Raw genomic sequence first — 21,094 nt, forward strand, 5'->3', positions numbered from 1 at the left:
ATTTTGGCAGGATCATTATAAAAAAAAATCACTGGAAGTTTGATCTTGAAGTTTTGGGACGGTGTTGAGGTGTGTGTGGCCGCCTTACAGCCTGCACCCATCTACTGTTCTCCTCAAACACACACCTAAGTCTCTATTATCTGTTCCTGCATATTGATTATCGGTTACTTTCCGAGCATCAAGTCCTCTCCCAAGGCCACCCATGACACTTCTCCTCTTCCTGTCTTCTCCAACACTCTAACCCGGTCTTAAGTCATCCGCACACTCACCCCCTCCTCCTCCCCTTCCCAGGCAACTCTGACAATATCTTCCATGTACATATCTTTCTTTCCTCCATCATCCTTAATACATCCTCCCCAGCCTCATTCCACATAGTGTTTTACCTCCTCCATCGTGTTGTTGTAAGGGACACTATGTGAGTCAATTAGGTCCGCTGCTCCTCTCCCTCCAACACTGCCTTCCTGTACGAGTCGTCCGATAGGGGTTGACTGCACGCTATCCGATATTTCTTTGTTTATCATTATTAGTGTTATTATTAATATACTGTTTGTCTCGTATCTATATTTGAGGGTTCGTTATACACAGTACAATTTAACGAAGATTCGACTGCGTAATCAACACAGAACTTTCTACCCATCACCTTTGTCAGGGTAATGAGTGAGTGGTAGTGGTGTATTATAAGTGATAACATAAATAAAACAAGTGAGCATCAGGCTCTCTCTAACACTGTTGAGTGGTAGTCATATATTATAAGTGATAACATAAATAACAAGTGAGCATCAGACACACTAGACATCGGTGTTGAGTGGTATAAGTGATGACATAACAAGTGAGCATTAGACACTGGTGTTGGTCAGTCTATGCCAGCCCCTTTAACCCTGTCGTCGGGAGAAGTCTAGGAGATCCTCACCTCGCGATACAAATTTTCGTTTTTCGGGTTTTTTTTTGTGATAAACACTTGAATCAAATATTGTGTAATTTATTTTTTCTTGTCTGGTCCGGATGGAAGATATATAAATCGTTATATCTGTCTGTAATAATAATAACAATAATAATAACACTGGGGTACACGGGCAGGAAAGGCTGGGATATTCCTGGTCTGAGAAGTTCCTCGCTAGCTGCTGGGCGAAAGGCTCTAAGAGTTAATGTTTCTGTCTGATAATGGATTAACGGCCCAAGTTTTTGCTATAAACCAGGACAGTGTGAGGACGACGTGTGCGTGTGGCTCACTTAGGTTCTTAGGTTATTGTTTGGGTTAATTTAGGTAGTTAGGTTAGGTTTCTTCGGTTATTGTGGTGTCAAGACATAAACAGAGGCATCTTCCCGACAGCTTTAACCATCACCCAACCGCCGAAGTTCATATCGTGTTTCCATGTAAATTTGCCTGGAAAAAATATCGGTGAGATGAAATTTATAAACGAAAATCATATTATTATTATTATTATTATTATTATTATTATTATTATTATTGATAGTAATAGTAGTGATTTTTGTTTTTTAGATAAGGCGTCATGTGGTGTGTGATGTAAATAAATATATAATAAACTACATACTGATAGGGTGTGGTAACAAGTAACAGGGTGTGGTAATAAGTGACAGGATTCGCCAAAGACAAGAAAGAAGGGAGTCTGTAGCTGCCCCTATCATTGATCCAGCGCCACACATTCGATTTATGACCACGAAATCGTCGTCACCTCACGCAAGCGGCAGGGTGACGGGGAGAAGGTGGAGGGGGGAGGAGTAGGGAGATGCGGGTAGGGAATTAAGATGGTATGGGCCGGATAACGAGAGACAAGGAAAACATCGTATATAATCATTAGAAGTCACAGCTGAGACCTCGTTCAGTCTGTTTGATGATACGAAGAAGAATTGCGTCAAAAAAGAAAGAACGAACGAATATATAAAGAAAAGAAAAAACAAGGGTGGAAAGAGGAGTGGTGATGGTGGGTGTGCGGTAGTGTGTGTGTCTACTTGGTGGTCCAGGGATCTTTGTGAGCCAGTTCCCGACCCAGCATGCACGGGATTCTCAAAGATTCTTACGGTAAATAGTGTTCGTAAAGGAAGATGCAGGAAAGAATGCACCTAACTTTCATTTTAACTAAAGAATTAAAATTGTCCAAAAGATAACGTTAGAAATTTCCATAGTCTTTACCTTAACTAGACACGTTTATTTAACACAGTAAAGGAGACACACCTAACGCCCCTCTCTAGAGCAAAATATTGTATAAGTTAAATTTTGTCTTTGGGTAATACTACGTGACCGTATCGAGTTAAGGATGATTTTCTATAATTTTGAAGTAATTTTGGTAAGCTATTTTTGTAGTTTAGTTGAAAGAAAACTAGTTAGGTACATTCTTGCTCCTTCATTTACGAGGAATACTCACTGTCATGACCCAGGGGTGAGGAGTCGCTGGTGGTGGCGGTGTCGTAGCGTGTGGGGGTGGCGTGACAGTGCTCCTCCACTACATGGACGAGTTCCTCGCCCTTTTGAGTTATGAGTCTCGCCCTTTTGAGTTATGAGTCGCTCTTTTGAGTTATGAGTCTCCTGTTGCTGACACAGGGAGGGGGTTATATTGGTCCCTGTGTCCGTTGTGTCTCTCATTCTGATGGTCTTTGTTGACATAGCGAGTATCTTGACGTAATTTTTACACTCAAACTTAAAACAATACTTACACCACCCCATCTTGCTGTCTCATTGTTAAGAGTAAATATGAGAAATAACTGTAACTAGTCTTTCTATTTATCTATTTACGTATTGACTCTACTTCAATTCCAACTCAGAGGGTTAATTTGAGGTCCTGTTGTACCGTTACTGTGTTCTATTCCTATCAAATAATAAACATTACGTGTTTTTTTTTAATTAATATGTATAATTAATTAGCATATCGTAAATACTTCACTCATATTGTTGTGTTTAGTTTTAATGCTACGCCTACTGGTATTTTAAAGTAATGTGGTCATATTGAGAGATGGGGAGATTGGTGATTTAGCGTGTAATAGTTCAAAGGTAAATGGTAGGAGGGAGAGTGGAAATACCAAGGAGATGGGAAGATGGAGTTGAAAGAAGCATTAAAAGTAAAGGGAATGGACTTCCAGGAAGCAGCAGCAGTTTGAGTAAATGAGTGGAGATAATGACGTCGAATGGGATAATGTTTTTGTTCTTGAGTTCGTCTATCCTGCAGCAAATTTGGGAAAGTCTTATTAGAATAAAAAAATACATGGTAACTCAAGTATACTGTTTCAAAAAACAAAAGATATATGAATGGGATCAGTAAGTAATTCACTAAAAATGTACTTGACCCGAAGGACTATAAGGCTGCCCATTGGCTCAAACATGGGCTGTGGGAATGTGCGCGCGCATCCAGTGTTTGATCACGTCGTTTGATTTTGTTGCTTGGTAGGGGGGAGGTACAGTAAGGCGGTGTGATAATGTTTTGTTTTGGTTTTTAAAGTTATTTTGTATGGAGGACAATATCTGGCTCATTAATGCTGGGTTCTTATATATATATTTTTTTTAAGTTGGTGTGCTCTGCCGATCCACTTAGGATGATTTGATGCTCCTTTGTTACAGCTTTAAAGAGTTGCTGGGTCTGGACGGGTTGACGCTGAACCATTTTAGCTTTTAAAGTTATTGTGTCGCTAAGGGGAGCACTGCATCTCTATTGATTGCCACAGGTAATTCTATCCAGGTGTGCGGACCAACCTGCACCACACGCACTCACGAAGTTAGATATATACATAACTGCATTTTATATGCTCAGTAAGTCAATCATACTAGAAGAAGGCAAAACTACAGTATTGTAATGAAACGTTACACACGGAGACCGTAGACTTGTACGATTAACTTTTGGTGTTGTGAGAGGTGCACACACACCCACCCACACACACACACACCCACCCACACACACACCCACCCACCCACACAAAGGTAAATTGGATCACCTAAAGATTAGACACCCCAGCTTATTTCATCTGGTGATTAAACACCTTAAAGTAACGTACCCTAACCTTAAGTAACCTAACCTAAAGTAACGTATCCTAACCTTAAGTAACCTTACCCAACCTAACTTAAAGTAACGTATCCTAACTTTAAGTAACCTAACCTAAATTAAAGTAACATAACCTAACTTAAAGTAACGTATCCTAACCTAAATTAATTTAACCTAACTTAAAGTAAACCTAACCAAACTTAAAGTAACATATCCTAATCTAACCAAACATACTCCACCACACAGCACCCTCGTCAACACAGCTCAGGTCATCACTTCATCAACTGTAACATCACCAGCTGAGGCAAATCACTGTCCAGTGTCCACCAACCAACTCGGTCCATTGGATCAGCTAACATATAACGTTGGGTTTATTTTTACCTCTGGGTACAAGATAATCTCTGCACTTTATAACTTTCGGTGTGTGTGTGTGTGGCAATCATGTAGATAATCTTAATACATCATTCTAACCTAACCAAATTTAGTTAGTGTAGTTATGTCATGACAGCAAACCGCCTTAAATTAAACAAAGCAAATTTTACCATGTATATATTAATTTCCACAAAGTTATGTCAATTAAATTGCGTTTTAAGGTTTAGTCGATTCCCCTCGTTACAAATCCACCAATTTTAATCCATTTCCTTCCTTGTTGTTTAAATCAACTCATTACGTGTTTTACATTAAATTTTAATCTGTCTCCATCCACGTGCATGATTTAAATCCTTTCTCGCTGTATTTAAATCAATATATTTTTGTAAATCCCTCACATCCATACGGCGTTCGTGTTAACAAATCCGCCCCCAGCATTAGAGGTGGAACGCCAGGCGATGCTGCGCCTTTGGGGGTGTCTATGTTTTGGATGCCGCTAAATTGGTGGCTAAAAATAGATTTGTACCATGACCCGGGGTGAGGGGTAGCGCTTGGGTGTTTCAGTACTTTTTCGCGGGAAATAATCTAGGCTGCCTTATTTTTACATGTTCCAATTTCTATATGAAGTTTTTATCGATTTTTTTTTCAACACTACCCCTAATTTAATGACGAAATTCACCTTATTCTGTTTTGTACATGCGTTTTTATGCATGTAGTGTGTGTAAGTACATATGTGTTTACATGTCTGTCCGTATATAATTTACGTTTGTGTGTCTATGTATAAATGCGTACATGTGTGTGACAGGCCAACTAAAACAGGGTAAGAAACAAGAGTATAGACGTACATAGGAAAAGGCAGAAACAGACAGGTGAAAAGAGAGGAGGGGGGTGGCGGAAACATTAAACAATACAGTTATGGCTGGTGAGAAAATGTGGATGTGTGGGACGCAGTGCGGCAGTCACCCACCACGCTACTACTCGCTCACCACGCTACTCGCTCACCACACTACTCGCTCACCACACTACTAGCTCACCACTACTCACTCACCACGCTACTCACTCACCACACTACTCGCTCACCACACTACTCACTCACCACACTACTCACCCACCACGCTACTACTCGCTCCTCCCACCACGCCACTCCGCCCACCACGCCACCTGCTCACCACGCCACTCCGCCCACCACGCCACTGCCCACCACACCACCTCGCTCCCACCACGCCACTCGCTCCCACCTCACGCTACCTCGCCTGTTCACACCACTCCTCGCTCCCACTGTTCACCCTGCCCACCACGCCACCGCCCACCACACCACCACCACCACACCACCACCACCACACCACTCCCACCACCACACCACCACCCACCACCAATCTCACTCCACCACACACCACCTGTTCACCCCACACCACCCAACCACGCCACACTGCCCACCACGCCACTGCCCACCACACCACCAATCCACCCCACGCCACCACCCCCGCCCACCACGCCACCACTGCCCACCACGCCACCACTCCGCCTCACCACGCCACCGCCTCACCACGCCTACCTCGGGCTCCCACCACACCACCGCCACCACTGACCACCTCCACCTCCACCACGCCCACCACCTCACCTCACGCCACCAGCTCACCACACTACTCGGCTTGACCGCTGGCCACTGCCTCACCACACTACTCACTCACCACCCTACTCACTCACCACCCTACTCACTCACCACGCTACTAGCTCACCACGCTACTCACTCACCACCCTACTCACTCACCACGCTACTCACTCACCACCCTACTCACTCACCACCCTACTCACTCACCACGCTACTAGCTCACCACGCTACTCACTCACCACCCTACTCACTCACCACCCTACTCACTCACCACCCTACTCACTCACCACGCTACTCGCTCACCACGCTACTCGCTCGCCACACTACTCACCACACTACTCACTCTTCCCTACACCGTCCATATCTCTCCTTATTGTGATGACGGGTGTACTAAAGCTTATTGTTATCGTGTTATTGATGTTTGTGGTTTATAGTTTTGACTACCTTTGAATTTATTTTACTCTCATTGAGCAAGTGGAGGCATATTTTTTGTCCATGGTAAACTGTTGGTGACCTGACGAGCACATATACTAAAAAGTAATTTAAACTTTCTTGGCCAGTAACTTTTGGAGGTCACGGGTCAAAATCAGAATGTCTTTACTACTCAAGATGCCAGAACTTCAGAGGTGTAAAGGCTTGTTTCATGTGTACTTACCAAACTTACACAGGAAGAAGTACTGTACAAACAGAATCTTTGACTATATTTACTTCTGAACCAATCACAACCCACCTTCTCATCACCAGTCACAAACCTCACAGTGTAAGCAATTCATTCATCGATCACCATTTTTTTTTCCACTTATTTGTAGTTATTTTCTCACCTGACCTAATCCAAATTATCCTATGTCATTCAAATGTTTGATATACATATTGATGTGAGGATTAAGACTACTTGACCCCCTCCCCACCTCATAATTCCTTATCAAACTTTAAATCTACCTTGGAAATAGTAAAAACGAATCACTATACTTTTCTTTTTTCCTTATCCTGTGGGTCACGGGGCCCTCACACCCCGCCATAATTCACCGTCTCTGGCATCCGTTACCTGCCACTCTGAACATTTGCTCCCATCTGCCTCACCTAACACCCTGCACGCGCCCTGGCCCAGTGACTTATAGCTTTACCATGGTGTAGGCTGTCTGCCGTGTTTAGGAAGTGGAAACTGATGGCTTGTATTACTGATGAACTCCTATCTATAATATTACATATACCTTATACACGGGAACTTTTTTAGCATTGCAAAATAAACTTTTTCTTGTAATTTTTTTCTTCATTTTAACAGCTTTATCTCAAAGAAGGTATCCATTATCGAGCGGTAGTTTACCATGAAGATGTAACCTGCACAGTTGATGATGTATTGCGTGTAGAAAATCCTTGCGCTATTGTGAGGAGTCGCGTGCAGGCAGCGGGAATTATCGTGCCTAGTGTGGTGGGGTTCATGCAGCTTAGTAAAGTATATAACTTGAGAAGAGACGTAAATAATGTAATTTATTCAATATAAAACAAGACGCCGTCGCCAAGACAACTATTACAAAGTCTTCAACAGCACCACATAAGACGGGGTGCTGCCATGACCCGCCATCTTGGATGATGTCATATAAGGATCTCTGCTTATGATTGGCTGTTTACTCACGTTCGTCTTAGAATAAAGATTATCATCTTAAACCTTAAAGTTTTATTTATATATAATAAATATTATTCTTTGTTATATGATATTTTATCTATTCTTCATAATAGACAAGAAATACGCGACGTTGTACGTATATATATTACTAGATTTTAAAAAGCTCATCAACCAATCGCAATGCTTCTGGACACTCACCAATTTGTGTTGTCAGAGCTGGTGGTCCTCAACAACCAATCACAGTTCCTCTAGAGTCTAGACAATCTCCAAACTGTGACATCATCTAGCTGACAGTCACAAGAACAACCCAACTTATGAGTTACTATTGATTACTGGAACCAGAAAACCTGGCCACGACGCCTGAACCACTACCACTACCTGACGAAGGTCCGAGTCTCTCTCTCTCTAACCTGACGAAGTTTTCCAACATCCTCTAATTGTACTTCCCAACCCTTACTATTAATTAATAATCCTGCATACCATTATTAATTATTATTAGTAACATCAGTTGCTATCAATTTATATTATCAATTACAACTTATTATCATTAAGTCATCATATAAGTGAGAAAAAATCCTTGTCGTATTAAATTCAAAACATTAATATTTTTTTTAGTTTATTTATATATATATATATATATATATATATATATATATATATATATATATATATATATATATATATATATATATATATATATATATATATATATATATATATATATATATATATAATAATAATAATAATAATAATAAACGGTTTATTAATAGAGTTGCAGCAGGTGGCTGAAAATATACAGACTTACATTAGATTTAGACATAATGATATAATATGCATTGAATACATTTACAGGGCTATACAGTACATAAATCAGGAGTTGTTTATTATTTTAACAATAGATGGGATGGTGCTATTCTTATATCTATCGGTGCGGGCTCTTATGGGCTGAATTTTGTTGTAGTGGCGGACTGCGCGAGGTGGGTGGGGGGCTGCAGGTGGCAGGAGGTGGCGATGGCGAGGGTGGTGCAGTACTCCACGGCCAAACCTTTCCAGTGCTTGGTGGTGGAGGTCACCGAGGGATGGCATTTCCAGGGTGGAGAGAGCATTGGTGTAGCCGGAGTATTCTGCGCCGAGCATGATTCTGCAGGCCCTTTTCTGTACCTTCTCTAGCTGACGTTGTTGGGTGGAGTTGAGAGAAGACGACCAGGCTGGTGACGCATACGTTAGTTTGGGGAGAATAAAGGCGTTGTAGATGGTCCTCAGCTCTGACGTGGGTGTCCCAAGTGACCTAAGTCTTCGTAGCATGTAGAGACGGTACGAGGCTGCCTTGACTGTGTTATTTACATGGGCCTTCCAGTCAAGTATGTGTGTGTGTGTGTGTCCACTGGCACTGGTACTAAAAATTTCTCAACATCAACTCATAAGGCTGGGGTGTTGTCATGACCGCCATTTTGGATGACGTCACCACTTGCAGCTTGCCAATCACAGTTACCCTCCAAATGTGACATCGTATAGCGAGTGTTCAGCACAACAACCTTTCTTATGAGTTGCTGTTGACGACTTGCTTCAGATGAGCTGCGCTGGACAGGGTTGGGACTTTTGTCGTTCTCTCTCTCTCTCTCTCTCTCTCTCTCTCTCTCTCTCTCTCTCTCTCTCTCTCTCTCTCTCTCTCTCTCTCTCTCTCTCTCTCTCTCTCTCTCTCTCTCTCTCTCTCTCTCTCTCTCTCTCTCTCTCTCTCTCTCTCTCTCTCTCTCTCTCTCTCTCTCTCTCTCCTCTCTCTCTCTCTCTCTCTCTCTCTCTCTCTCTCTCTCTCTCTCCCTCTCTCTCTCTCTCTCTCTCTCTCTCTCTCTCTCTCTCTCTCTCTCTCTCTCTCTCTCTCTCTCTCTCTCTCTCTCTCCCTCTCTCTCTCTCTCTCTCTCTCTCTCTCTCTCTCTCCTCTCTCTCTCTCTCTCCCTCTCTCTCTCTCTCTCTCTCTCTCTCTCTCTCTCTCCCTCTCTCTCTCTCTCTCTCTCTCTCTCTCTCTCTCTCTCTCTCTCTCTCTCTCTCTCTCTCTCTCTCTCTCTCTCTCTCTCTCTCTCTCTCTCTCTCTCTCTCTCTCTCTCTCTCTCTCTCTCTCTCTCTCTCTCTCTCTCTCTCTCTCTCTCTCTCTCTCTCTCTCTCTCTCTCTCTCTCTCTCTCTCTCTCTCTCTCTCTCCCTCTCCCTCTCTCTCTCTCTCTCCTCTCTCTCTCTCTCTCTCTCTCTCTCTCTCTCTCTCTCTCTCTCTCTCTCTCTCTCTCTCTCTCTCTCTCTCTCTCTCTCTCTCTCTCTCTCTCTCTCTCTCTCTCTCTCTCTCTCTCTCTCTCTCTCTCTCTCTCTCTCTCTCTCTCTCTCTCTCTCTCTCTCTCTCTCTCTCTCTCTCTCTCTCTCTCTCTCTCTCTCTCTCTCTCTCTCTCTCTCTCTCTCTCTCTCTCTCTCTCTCTCCTCTCTCTCTCTCTCTCTCTCTCTCTCTCTCTCTCTCTCTCTCTCTCTCTCTCTCCTCTCTCTCTCTCTCTCTCTCTCTCTCTCTTCGTTTTTAATATAAATAAAAACATGAAAATACACACTATTATCCTCCCCAATCCTTCCCAAATCAAAAATAGTACTGCTCATCCCCAACCCTCAGTAATCTTCCCCAATCCCTGGTTACTGCTGCACAAAAGAGATTTGTACGGTACGGACAATGATCTACAGTATTTGAAAAAAAAAAAAACATTACACAAACGAAAAATTTGCTAAATTGAAAATTTTAAAATTCGAAGATATTAACACCTGCTGTGCCCTCTTTGTTTACACATCTATCAATCACTTGCTTGACAAAAATTATTTCCAGTTCCGGAATAATCAGAGATACAACTTAAGGCACTCAGAGCAACTAAGACCACCCCCCCATGCGCTCCTCTCAGTCCCAGACCTCCATAAAATATCATGGTGTGAAGGTGTGGAACAACTTACCCCCACCCCCCATCTGAGCAAAGACTACGCTCCCTTCCTTTAAATCATCTCTTAAAAAATATCTATTGTCTAAGCATTAATATTTCTTGTAATACCTACTATATACACAGTACCTCCTTTTATTGTACCATCAAACCCATTTTATCGGAAATTATCATGTAAATACATAAGAAATTACCATTGCAATAAATATATTGAAGTGATAACCGTAGTAACATTATGAGATGTTCTTATTACCACCAAGCTATGTGTACTATTCCAGTTGATACTAAATGTTACATTTTACTTCCTTGAGTTACATGTACCGGTATAGTATATATCAGGTGCCTACAGGAGAGCTCAGGTTCTCAACTGGCTCAGCCATGTTAATATTGTTATTATTATCCACTCTGTATCTGTGTTCTTCTGGCTAAATAAATTGTTTCAATTCAAAAATTCAGTTCAACCCTCAATAGTCTTCCCCAACCCTCAATAGTCTTCCCCAACCCTCAAAAGTCTTCCCCAACCATCAAAAGTCTTCCCCAACCCTCAATAGTCTTCCCCAACCCTCAATAGTCTTCCCCAACCCTCAATAGTCTTCCCCAACCCTCAATAGTCTCCCCCAACCCTCAATAGTCTCCCCCAACCCTCAATAGTCTTCCCCAACCCTCAATAATCTTCATCGGCCTCAATAGCCCCCCAACCCTCGTAGTCTCCCCAACCTCAATAGTCTCCCCACCCCTCAATAGCCTTCCCCCAACCCTCAATAGTCTTCCCCAACCCTCAATAGTCTTCCCCAACCCTCAATAGTCTCCCCCAACCCTCAATAGTCTCCCCCAACCCTCAATAGTCTCCCCCAACCCTCAGTAGTTGAGTGTAAAATGTATTCATATTAACTTCGGATGTTAAAGTTTAAGATTCTTTAGTAGTGACGTCATGATAGGTGGGAGGGTAGGTACGTGTGCGTGGCTGACACTCTTTTGCTAGTCATAATTTCTCCATGACTAGCACTGTAGGTCTCGCATGGCGGCACAAACGCTCTCACTGGCGGCGGGGAAATGAATTGCCAGTAACCCCATAGGACGTTTCACACACTATATCCCGGCTCCCGCCTCCAAGTGTCATTTGTGAATGGGTGGCAAGTTAACATTTAAAATAAATTAAGACAAAAATATTTAAAACTTCAATTACGCTGTGGCTGTAGGTTTTAAATTACCTTTATATACATTTTTTTGTATACTTAGAATAACTACCATTTAAACGCATTAGTGTTCACTTTCCTAAACATAGATTTTATTAAAATTTCATGAAAAGGTGCAGTACTCTCACCTGCTGATTAAGGATCTGGGTTCACAATTTAAAAATTAGAGAAATTAGTTTTAATTAATGGCCCTTGAAATAATTAGATTTAAAAAGTCAATTACGCTGTGCCTGTAAGTTATAAATAACCTTGGTATACATTTTCGTATAAATATAGACTATCTTTACAATGTAAACATGTAAGTTTTGACTTTCCAACAAAATATCGATTTACTTCAAAAATACGCTTTGATGGATGGGTGTGTTTGTGCATGTGGGGGGGTTTAAGTGTGTATGCTTGGAAGGTGTGTGTGTGAGTTGAGGGGCTGAGTGTCCATGTTTGGAGGGTGTGTGTGTGTGGCTGAGTGTACAGTCCCCCATAAAAGTGTCATTAGATTTTCCGTCGCTGCAAATTGAAACGCTAGATGAAATGCTTTGATATGATCCCCAGTGCATCATCGTAAGTTGGTATGCCTGCTCACCATATCAGCAACAGCTAGAGATGGAGGTAGGATTTGGGGAGGGAGTCATCCTTGTATGGCATATACTAGATACTTCAATATAGTACCCTGTATAACAAAAAATCCATTTAGGTATATTAATCCATGTATCGTTCAAAAATGTTTATACTCATTCATGCTCAAAGGTCGCAAATGTAAAACCACCAACCTTTCAGAAACAGGTCGAGTAATATTGCTCAGAAAACCTCGAATCACATCAATCCCATGGCTAACAATACTTTTGGTGGGAGACTGTTATTAAATACTACATACTTAATACCCATAATCAGTGGCTAATTACCTAGTTTGAGTAATTATAAAGTTCAGTACTTTGTATGACTAATTACCACAAGAATGAATGGTTAATTAAATTTTAAATCAGTGTGTTTACTAATCTACTTGTGTATTGCAGGTCGTGTGCCCTTCATCAAGGCGGGTGCATTTGTGGTAGCAGAACTGGACCCCATTGTAGCCTTTGTCGCGAATAAGGTGAGGGGGATAACCAAGGGGAGAGGGAGAGATACGGGCGAGAGGAGAGATGAGGGGGAGAAGCAAAGGGGAGAGGGGTGAGGAGAAAAAATGAAGGGGAGAGGTAAGAGTAAATGAGGGTAGATGAGTGAGAGCAGTAAGGAAAGGAAGATTGAGAGAAGAGAGATAGGAAGGTGAGAGATGAGTGGATGTAAGGAGTACAGTACAGTATGTTTCATTGGGACAGAGTTACACAGTACAGTACAGTGTAACCCTTTTTCTTATAGTCAACCAATAGATTAATAATCCCTTGCAAATGATGGTTTAATTGAGTTTCAAAGCCACAAGTTGAATATCAATGTGTTTGGCAGGGTGTGACACTGACAGAGGGGCTGGACACCACACAGAAGGCAGATATGAGAGCCTACATGTCACTTGTCAGCAACGTTTTGGCAAATGCTGAGGTAAGACACAGGTTACTTACAAATTGCAGTTTTCTTAAGATGTTCAAGTAGTTATTGATACACTGCGCTTACTCAGGTAATTTATGATATACTGTACTGTATATACAATACCTGTACAGTAGGTATTGGTGAAGATAATAATAAATGTCTTGATAATAATACTAATAAAAAATTAATGAAGTACAGTACAGTACAGGTATTTGTTTTGATAATGATTAAAACCTGTAATAGCCTTTATTATATCAAAATTGTTATTGTCATGTCTTATACATTAAGAATTATAAATACAGTATTTTTTAAGATGTAAATGTGTAAAACTTATTATAGCCATATTGACTACAATTTGTTCCAGAAATTCCATTTTATAAACCAGTCAAGACCAAGTAAGTGTTGTAATACCCAGACAGGTCAGTGGTATCAGTACCCAAGACACCTCGTGGTGATGCCAGCTGATTCTAGTTTATTGATTATTTATGCAGTACCTCCCTGTTGGTACCATATCCACAGACAACTGGACGTAAATTAATTGTGACATCACACTAGCAGTATGACTTCCACTTCAGACAAAGCCACCAGCCAGGAATGCTGTACAGGGCCCGACCCCCACCTCCAACTGACTTTGCTGTGACCCCCAAGGGAGGAGAGACGGACATGAGTCACCTGGTCTTGGGTCTTTTATAAAATGGGATTTCAGAAGCAATTCTTCATTTATGGCCTTACCCCCCCTCCCTCCCTTTCCATGTAACTCATAAGTGAAGGTAACTACATATAGGAGAGGAGGTGTGAAAGTGTTCAAAGTGCTATTGTGACTATGTAACCCACTCAGGGAATTAACTTTGCTACAGTAAATATACACAAGGGCTCAAATAACTGGCCCTACAAACTCCCATAACTCCACAGACTACCCCAGTGTTGTTCAGGGGATCAGGGTAACCTTAGACCATCCAATGACTCAGTTCAGTGCCTCTTGTACAATCATCACCACTAGACACTCAGGGTACTGAACAAAATGAAAAAGACACCATTAAAGAAAAAATCACATATGAAGTTTATAAAAGAACTTGGATACAAAACCACCTTCCCATTTAGCCATTCCAAAACCAAAGTATTGCCCCATATTCTTTAGATGAAGAAGCAGAGTTAGCTATGATACTATTCTCTTAAAGTAATTATTGTTTTCACCATATTTAAGTTGGTTAATTTCTTCAAGGGTTGTTCTGGGTTAGCACTCCATTAGTATTGGGTTAACATGTCCACTGAGGAGATTATGTGTAATTAATATCTTGTATAAGTTAGTACTCATCGTAAAACTAAATCTCTGTTTCCTTATATAAACACAGGTCACTCCCAAAATATCCAGACAATTAGGGGGGAGAAATATATCTTTCCAGTCTCTTCCTAATAATATACTTTTTTTTTACCAATGTTGTACTATACAGTACTGTAAATTTTAAAGTATAGTACAGAACATGTACTCTATATTTTTTACATTTTACCTGTACTGTATTTGTTTCAGTTATACATTTCATGGATTGATCAAGTAACATTTGAAGAGGTAACAAAACCGCGATTTGGGTCTGTCTATCCATGGCCAATTAACCGTATTCTAACAAACCAGAAGCATAATCAAGTCACACGACGCTTGCGTGTTCTTGGGTGGAAGCAGAAGTCCCTGGAGGAGGTAAATGTTGTTTTGAGTGTTAGTTCAGAATCATTATCTTCATATCTTAACTGAATTTTGTGCTCGGATAACTCATTTTAACTTTACCCCTGGCGTTTGTAAGCATATACCTTTTTACTGGATGTACTGCATAGTTCATACATCCAATTAATAAAAACAAGATTACACAATAAGAAATATTATACTGCCAGACATTAGATGAACAGTAAGTGAAATTATTATTGGTGCCGAGTTGTTTGAGAGCAGACAGTACTGTACTCATGTGGCAGGAGTGGAGGAACTCACAGCTTATTACTTACTATCAGATAAGAAGCAGTAATATAAAATGAAATATGAATACTGAAAGAATTAGAAATAACAAACACTAGAAGAAATACATGTTTACTGTACTCACCATAATATGTGATATACAATATACGTCCATTATAAATATAAGAAATACAGTACTTTACATGTTTTCATTTAGCATTAACATTATACACATCCTATTGGCTGCTAACAATGATAAACATCTTTGTGAAAGCAAGATGATGAATAACTTCACAAACATTGAAAAAATAATGTACAAGCACCATTACAGTCCTGGGGTAGCAAGAATGGTATACCATCCACAAAACTTAATATTCATAATACATTTGGAATACTGTACAGTGCAATACCTATACAGAACCTTCAACCACATTTTGACCATACTGTATTGCTGTAATAGATATTTTATAGTCAGATATTTAAATGTCTGTACAGTAGGGGGCAGGGAAAAAACACTTTTATTTGAGTTGCAGGCTGCACTTTTCAGGCATCGTTTGTATGGCTGTAACAAACACCTGTGCAAAATTTCATGCCATTTCATGCATACTTACCCTGCCGCATCGCGAACGACTTTTTGTCAACTTTTAGTGTATACCAAAAATTAGGTGTCATTTAATGTTTTCCAGGATAATGATAAATTTTACATGGGTGACATCGATTTAATTCACATGTTATTTTACAGGTACACCGTATAGAAAATCATTACAAGTTCATATTGAAATTCTTTTTTGTGCGGAACCTTGGCATCATTTTCCTAGACAATAATCTTTGCCTAATATATCCATCTCTCGATTCGTATCCCGTCACTTCAGTGCAAGCTTCAGTCATCACTTTTATGCCTCTCTCGACCGCCTGAGTGCTGTTTGGCCACTTGGGCACCACTAATGGTGTCTCAAGAATGTCATTAACCTGTAGATTTGACAGAGAAGCAATGTAAGGAGGCTCAGTCTTGAGTTCATTCCTCCAGTTAATCATGGAATGATAGTTTTTTGCTTGTCACTTTAGTTTCGGAGTCACCACCTTTCTCATGTTGACTACAGGAGGCACATCCTCATTCCCATCTCCATCTTTACCCTCCTCATCAGTATAGTTTAACAAATTCTCGTCAACAGCAGCATCAGAATCTTCCTCCTCCTCTTCAGATCTGCCAGTGCATTCTTCCTTTTGCTGATTCTCCTCTCTAATTTTTCTTATCATTGAGACAGCTTTTTCTCTAACAGTCATGTCCTCATCTGCACACATACCAAGAAGAAGTTGATCTGTGTGGGCGAAGTATGCATTTCTCTGGACAGCCTTCTTCACTATCGTCTCCTCCTCACTATTCAGGTGTTTCATATATAGCAGGGACTGGAATACGTTCCTTGAGCCGTGTGTTACGTAAGGGTGTATCTTGATGTAAAACCACATTGGAGCACTGAACTTTATTATTGTAATGACAATTCTTTTCAACTCATGGCTGGGTCTTGATGTTGCTACATACAGCCTGAGGATTCTACTCCATAAGGTGTTCCACCTTGACACACAGGGAGGACCTGGCTCAATAGCAGCCAAGTCATCTTCAACAACACCTGTGATAACTCCTTTACAAATCCTATACAGGTATTTCTGATCCCAGGACAGATCTTTCTCCACTTCATCATTAAACACAGGGAAATCAGGGAAACTGACTGGCTGGAAGGCGACAACTGGAAGCTCAGACAAAGACTCCTTGATCTGCTTTCCAATGGGACCACGCCAATGCTCAGGACCACTTGGTTTACCATCATAGTGATAAAAAACTGCGCGGAAAGGCAGCTCATTTCCGTGAAGCTGACATATGAAATAATGGAGCGGGTGACCAAGTAACATTTCAAGATGATGAATGACTCCATTTTCTGATCCTACATTTACATTGGTTCCATCACAACCAACACACACAATGGGCTGCTGGGTTAGATTTTTCTCCACCAGAAACTCGTGAATAGTTTTGGCAATCTGCTTTCCGTGTCCAGTCTTGGGAGTCACATGTGTGAGATATTCATTGCCAGGCTCAACCATGATGACATAATGATCTTTCACCATCATCCTCGAACTCCATTTCTCGGTCTTCTCATTCTTTATCATCACACGAGTGGCGGTCTTCTTACCATCAAAATAGAGTGACGTCAAATTATCTAAACTAGCCATCTCAATTTCTTGCCTCTTAAATCGGTATTTTTGTCTCGCATCCCGCAGCTTATGTGGTCCAATAACCTGACTCTTGTCATCCTTTGTGATAATGCCATAGTCAGTTAAGGTGGCAGTAGCAATGGCAGCTACTTACCCAGGTCTCCCCTACATTACAGTACAGTAACACAACATTGAGAAATGAAATAAGAAAAGGCTGATAATCAATATAGACATAGCACCATACTCATCTGCAACAAGACAACTTAAATGAAATAAGAGATATGAAAAAAAGTTGATAAACACTGAACAGAACATTGCACCGCCACAGCGGCTGTTTGGCTAGTACTGTAGGTAAATTTAAAAATTTCAGTAGAAAATGCGGCAGACTAAACCTCGACATATCAGCTTCAAATTTGGCATGGAGTCTTAGATATGTATAAGGAACAATGCCTGAAGAGTGCAGCTTTGAGCAAAATTTCACTGCCCCCTACTGTACAGTATACTCATATCTTTGCTATTTCTTTCTAATGTGTAACTTTTCTCATAAGGTGTATAATGAAGTGGAGCATTGCTGTAGTGCTCTTTCCGAGCGCTTAGACAAGCACGAATTCTTCTTTGGTAACAGGTAAGAAATATTTTTCTTGGGGATGCTTACCTCTGTATGATGAGGAGTAGTCTCAAGGAGATTTAATAGTAAATGGAGGAATAATATCTAAGTTGTTATCTCTAAGTATTCGTATTTATTAGTGTACAGAAATGTGTTAATATCTAGCTATGATAAATAATGTACAGCATTTCAAAATATAATTCCAGCTTTGTTACCTGCATAATTCCACATTTCATACCTGACCAACATTTAATACACTGGATGTTCAAAAACATAACTTAAACATCAATGTAAGCCTAACTTATAGTTACAGCAGCCCCATGATTTATAAGGGAGTTAAATCCATGAAAAACTTTTGTTTATTTATACATTAGTAACTTAGTCTGGTTCACAGTAGCTCTGGCTTTTAACTAATCTACTTTATTTTTACCTGGGAAAATTATAATAGTATTTTATTTTGTATTTACAGCCCAACTGAACTTGATGCTTTGGTGTTTGGACATCTCTTCACTCTTCTAACAACCCCACTGCCAGACAACCGATTGGCAACCATTGTACGATCATTTGGCAATTTAGTGAAACTCTGCCGGGTGATTGAAAAGGACTTCTTTGAGAGAAATAATGGAGGCAGCAGCAATGGCAATGGTGAAGGAGATTATGATAAGTTGGAAGATTTGAACCAGCTACCAATGTGATCATGTAGAGGTTCATCACATATTCTTGGGTGATGTTGCATATATCTGTCTGTCTTTACAAAAAACATGATAGGAAAATAGGGTGGGGGGGAGATGAAAAAAATATAAATAAACTAGGAAATATAAAATACGAGCAGCTGTAAAGGAGACCATTCTTGTGACATAGCAGTTGAAAGTGTTTGACAGTGAAGGTCTCGGTCATTAATATTGCGATATAGGTTTCAGAGGTGGCTGGGTCAGTTATATTTAAAAAGTTGTACATATCAGTGAGGATATCTGGAAATGATATGTATTGTGGCCAAACTGCATTGATATTTTTTGGGAAATCGATTTTATGGAAAACAGTTAAACAAAATTACTGTACAGTATACTGTAATTTTCAAGATTTAAATAGAACAAAATTAAGCACTTTGTTGTGTTGTAAAGACAAGAAAAGAAGGAATTTCTTTTAATGGTGAGTAAGTTTTTAATTTTTATAATTTGTTAATGTGGTGACCTATCACGCATTTTTCATCTTATTTTCCTGTATTGCTATTTCAAGGCCTTTCATACAGCAACACAGACTTGCCTCTGCTTTTTAGTAACTTAATTATAGTGTAAATAGATCCATAATACACCTTTTCACATATTCGTTGAGACATTGCTGCGTAACTATTTGACAAATTTCATAACCGAATGACAGAACACATATCGAATGACAATCTAAAATAACTGTTGGTGGTATGTCATTCTCCAATTGTTACATTTTCAAACTATATGTAGACTGTCGGTTTATTGTTCACGTCTGTCAACTTCATAACTTATGTCAATCACTTCCGTTAGCATGAACGAACAGTTATTTTAGATTGTCATTCGATATGTGTTCTGTCATTCGGTTATGAAATTTGTCTAATAGTTATGTAACAATGTCTCAACGGATATGTGAAAAGGTGTACCGAAGGCTAATCAATAACTTTTTAATACTTTATTGTTGTGTGAAAATATATAGGCAAGAGAAATTTATTCCTTTTATTTTTCTTATGCAACTAAATTGTATAAGTGAATCTTGTGCCTCATAAGTGTATAATAACAGAACATATAATATATACAAACAAAGTAATATATAATAATTTCATCCAAACCCTTTCTTTGTACGGTGATTTTTCTGAGATATGTTTACAGCTTGCCACATACAGTACAGTACTCCAATAGACATGCCGTATTGCATGTAAATAATCTGGACTGGCCCCACATATATTTTACAATAAATTTTAGAATCTGTCATTAATTGAGTTTTAATAACAAGTGTTTTGAAGAGAAAAAGTCAAGTGGTTGGTTTAAGTTAATCATTAAGGTAGTCATTCTTCTGTTAATGGTTCCTTTATACATTCATGGTTATTTGGTTCATTAATGGTTCTTTTATTTCCTTTTCTTCATCCCCAAACAGATAATAAATGCACCTGCACTGCCAGTGTCTCAGAACACACTGAATTCATTCTTCAAGCTGCTTATATATTACAGTACTATATACTGTAGTCAAAAAGTGATCCTTAAAAATCTTTTAATGTGTTCACTAAGGTGTCAGCAAATTTCTCTATATAATATTCATGCCAAAGAAAAATCCAGTCAACTTCAAATACAGGCAGTCAACAATTTATGAATGGGTTCCATTTCTGACAAATATTTCATAAGTAAATTTTTTTCCCATAGACTCCCATAATAAAAGCTTAGATACATCCCAACAATAAAGCTCCCCCAAAATGTCTTAAAATACTGTACAGGAGGGTCGGGATATATCGCGAGATAGGGTCCAACGATGTTCGCTGTATACTAAATCACGATATATAATTACATGTAATCAATGGGGAAAATAAGGTTAGGTTCCGGAGGCCAAGAAAGTGACTAAACTTAACATAACAACTGGCTATTTCAATCTCAATATCAAGGAACACCATCCTGGGAACACCAGACTCGGCAGTAGACGCCACACTGCCACCCTCACTTGACAATCCCACACCTACATAAACGAACACCAAAAATATTAGTTGCAGTATAAAATCTTTTCCATTAAGCTTTCCATTAACTTCACTTCACTTTTCACGTCACTAGCAACCCATTTACACTCACCTTAGAAGTCGTAATCTGCAGCAGAGTCGGCTGCTTTCTCGTCACTCAGAAAGACTGAGTGTGGGAGCCATGGTGGCGCCTCTGGTGAGCAAGTAACTCATTTGTTTGCCATGGCGGTACATTTTAAATATTTTCTGCCCGATTTCCCTCGCGAAATAAAAAAAATATTGCTATACAGTACAGTATACAGTCGGCCCTTAACATACGCGGGTTTATAATACAGAGATTTGCAAATACAGGTAGTTCTGCTATAACGCGATAATTGTGTTCTTG

The 21,094-nt window shown here is 40.0% G+C and overlaps 1 protein-coding gene across 1 annotated transcript in view; it reads left to right on the forward strand.

Annotated features, from left to right (window-relative positions):
- Window positions 1–19,978, forward strand: part of LOC121857786 (metaxin-2-like) — a 47,355-nt gene extending 27,377 nt beyond the window's left edge. Inside the window, exons 3-7 of the mRNA XM_042353991.1 lie at window positions 12,756–12,832; window positions 13,183–13,275; window positions 14,792–14,956; window positions 17,962–18,038; window positions 18,490–19,978. Of these exons, the coding sequence (XP_042209925.1) occupies window positions 12,756–12,832; window positions 13,183–13,275; window positions 14,792–14,956; window positions 17,962–18,038; window positions 18,490–18,715 (638 nt within the window). The 3' untranslated portion in view covers window positions 18,716–19,978. The remainder of the gene's footprint in view (window positions 1–12,755; window positions 12,833–13,182; window positions 13,276–14,791; window positions 14,957–17,961; window positions 18,039–18,489) is intronic.
- The last annotated feature ends 1,116 nt before the right edge of the window (window positions 19,979–21,094 follow it).

Source organism: Homarus americanus, unplaced genomic scaffold (assembly GCF_018991925.1).
Source record: "Homarus americanus isolate GMGI-L3 unplaced genomic scaffold, GMGI_Hamer_2.0 scaffold16712, whole genome shotgun sequence".
Taxonomy (NCBI): domain Eukaryota; kingdom Metazoa; phylum Arthropoda; class Malacostraca; order Decapoda; family Nephropidae; genus Homarus; species Homarus americanus.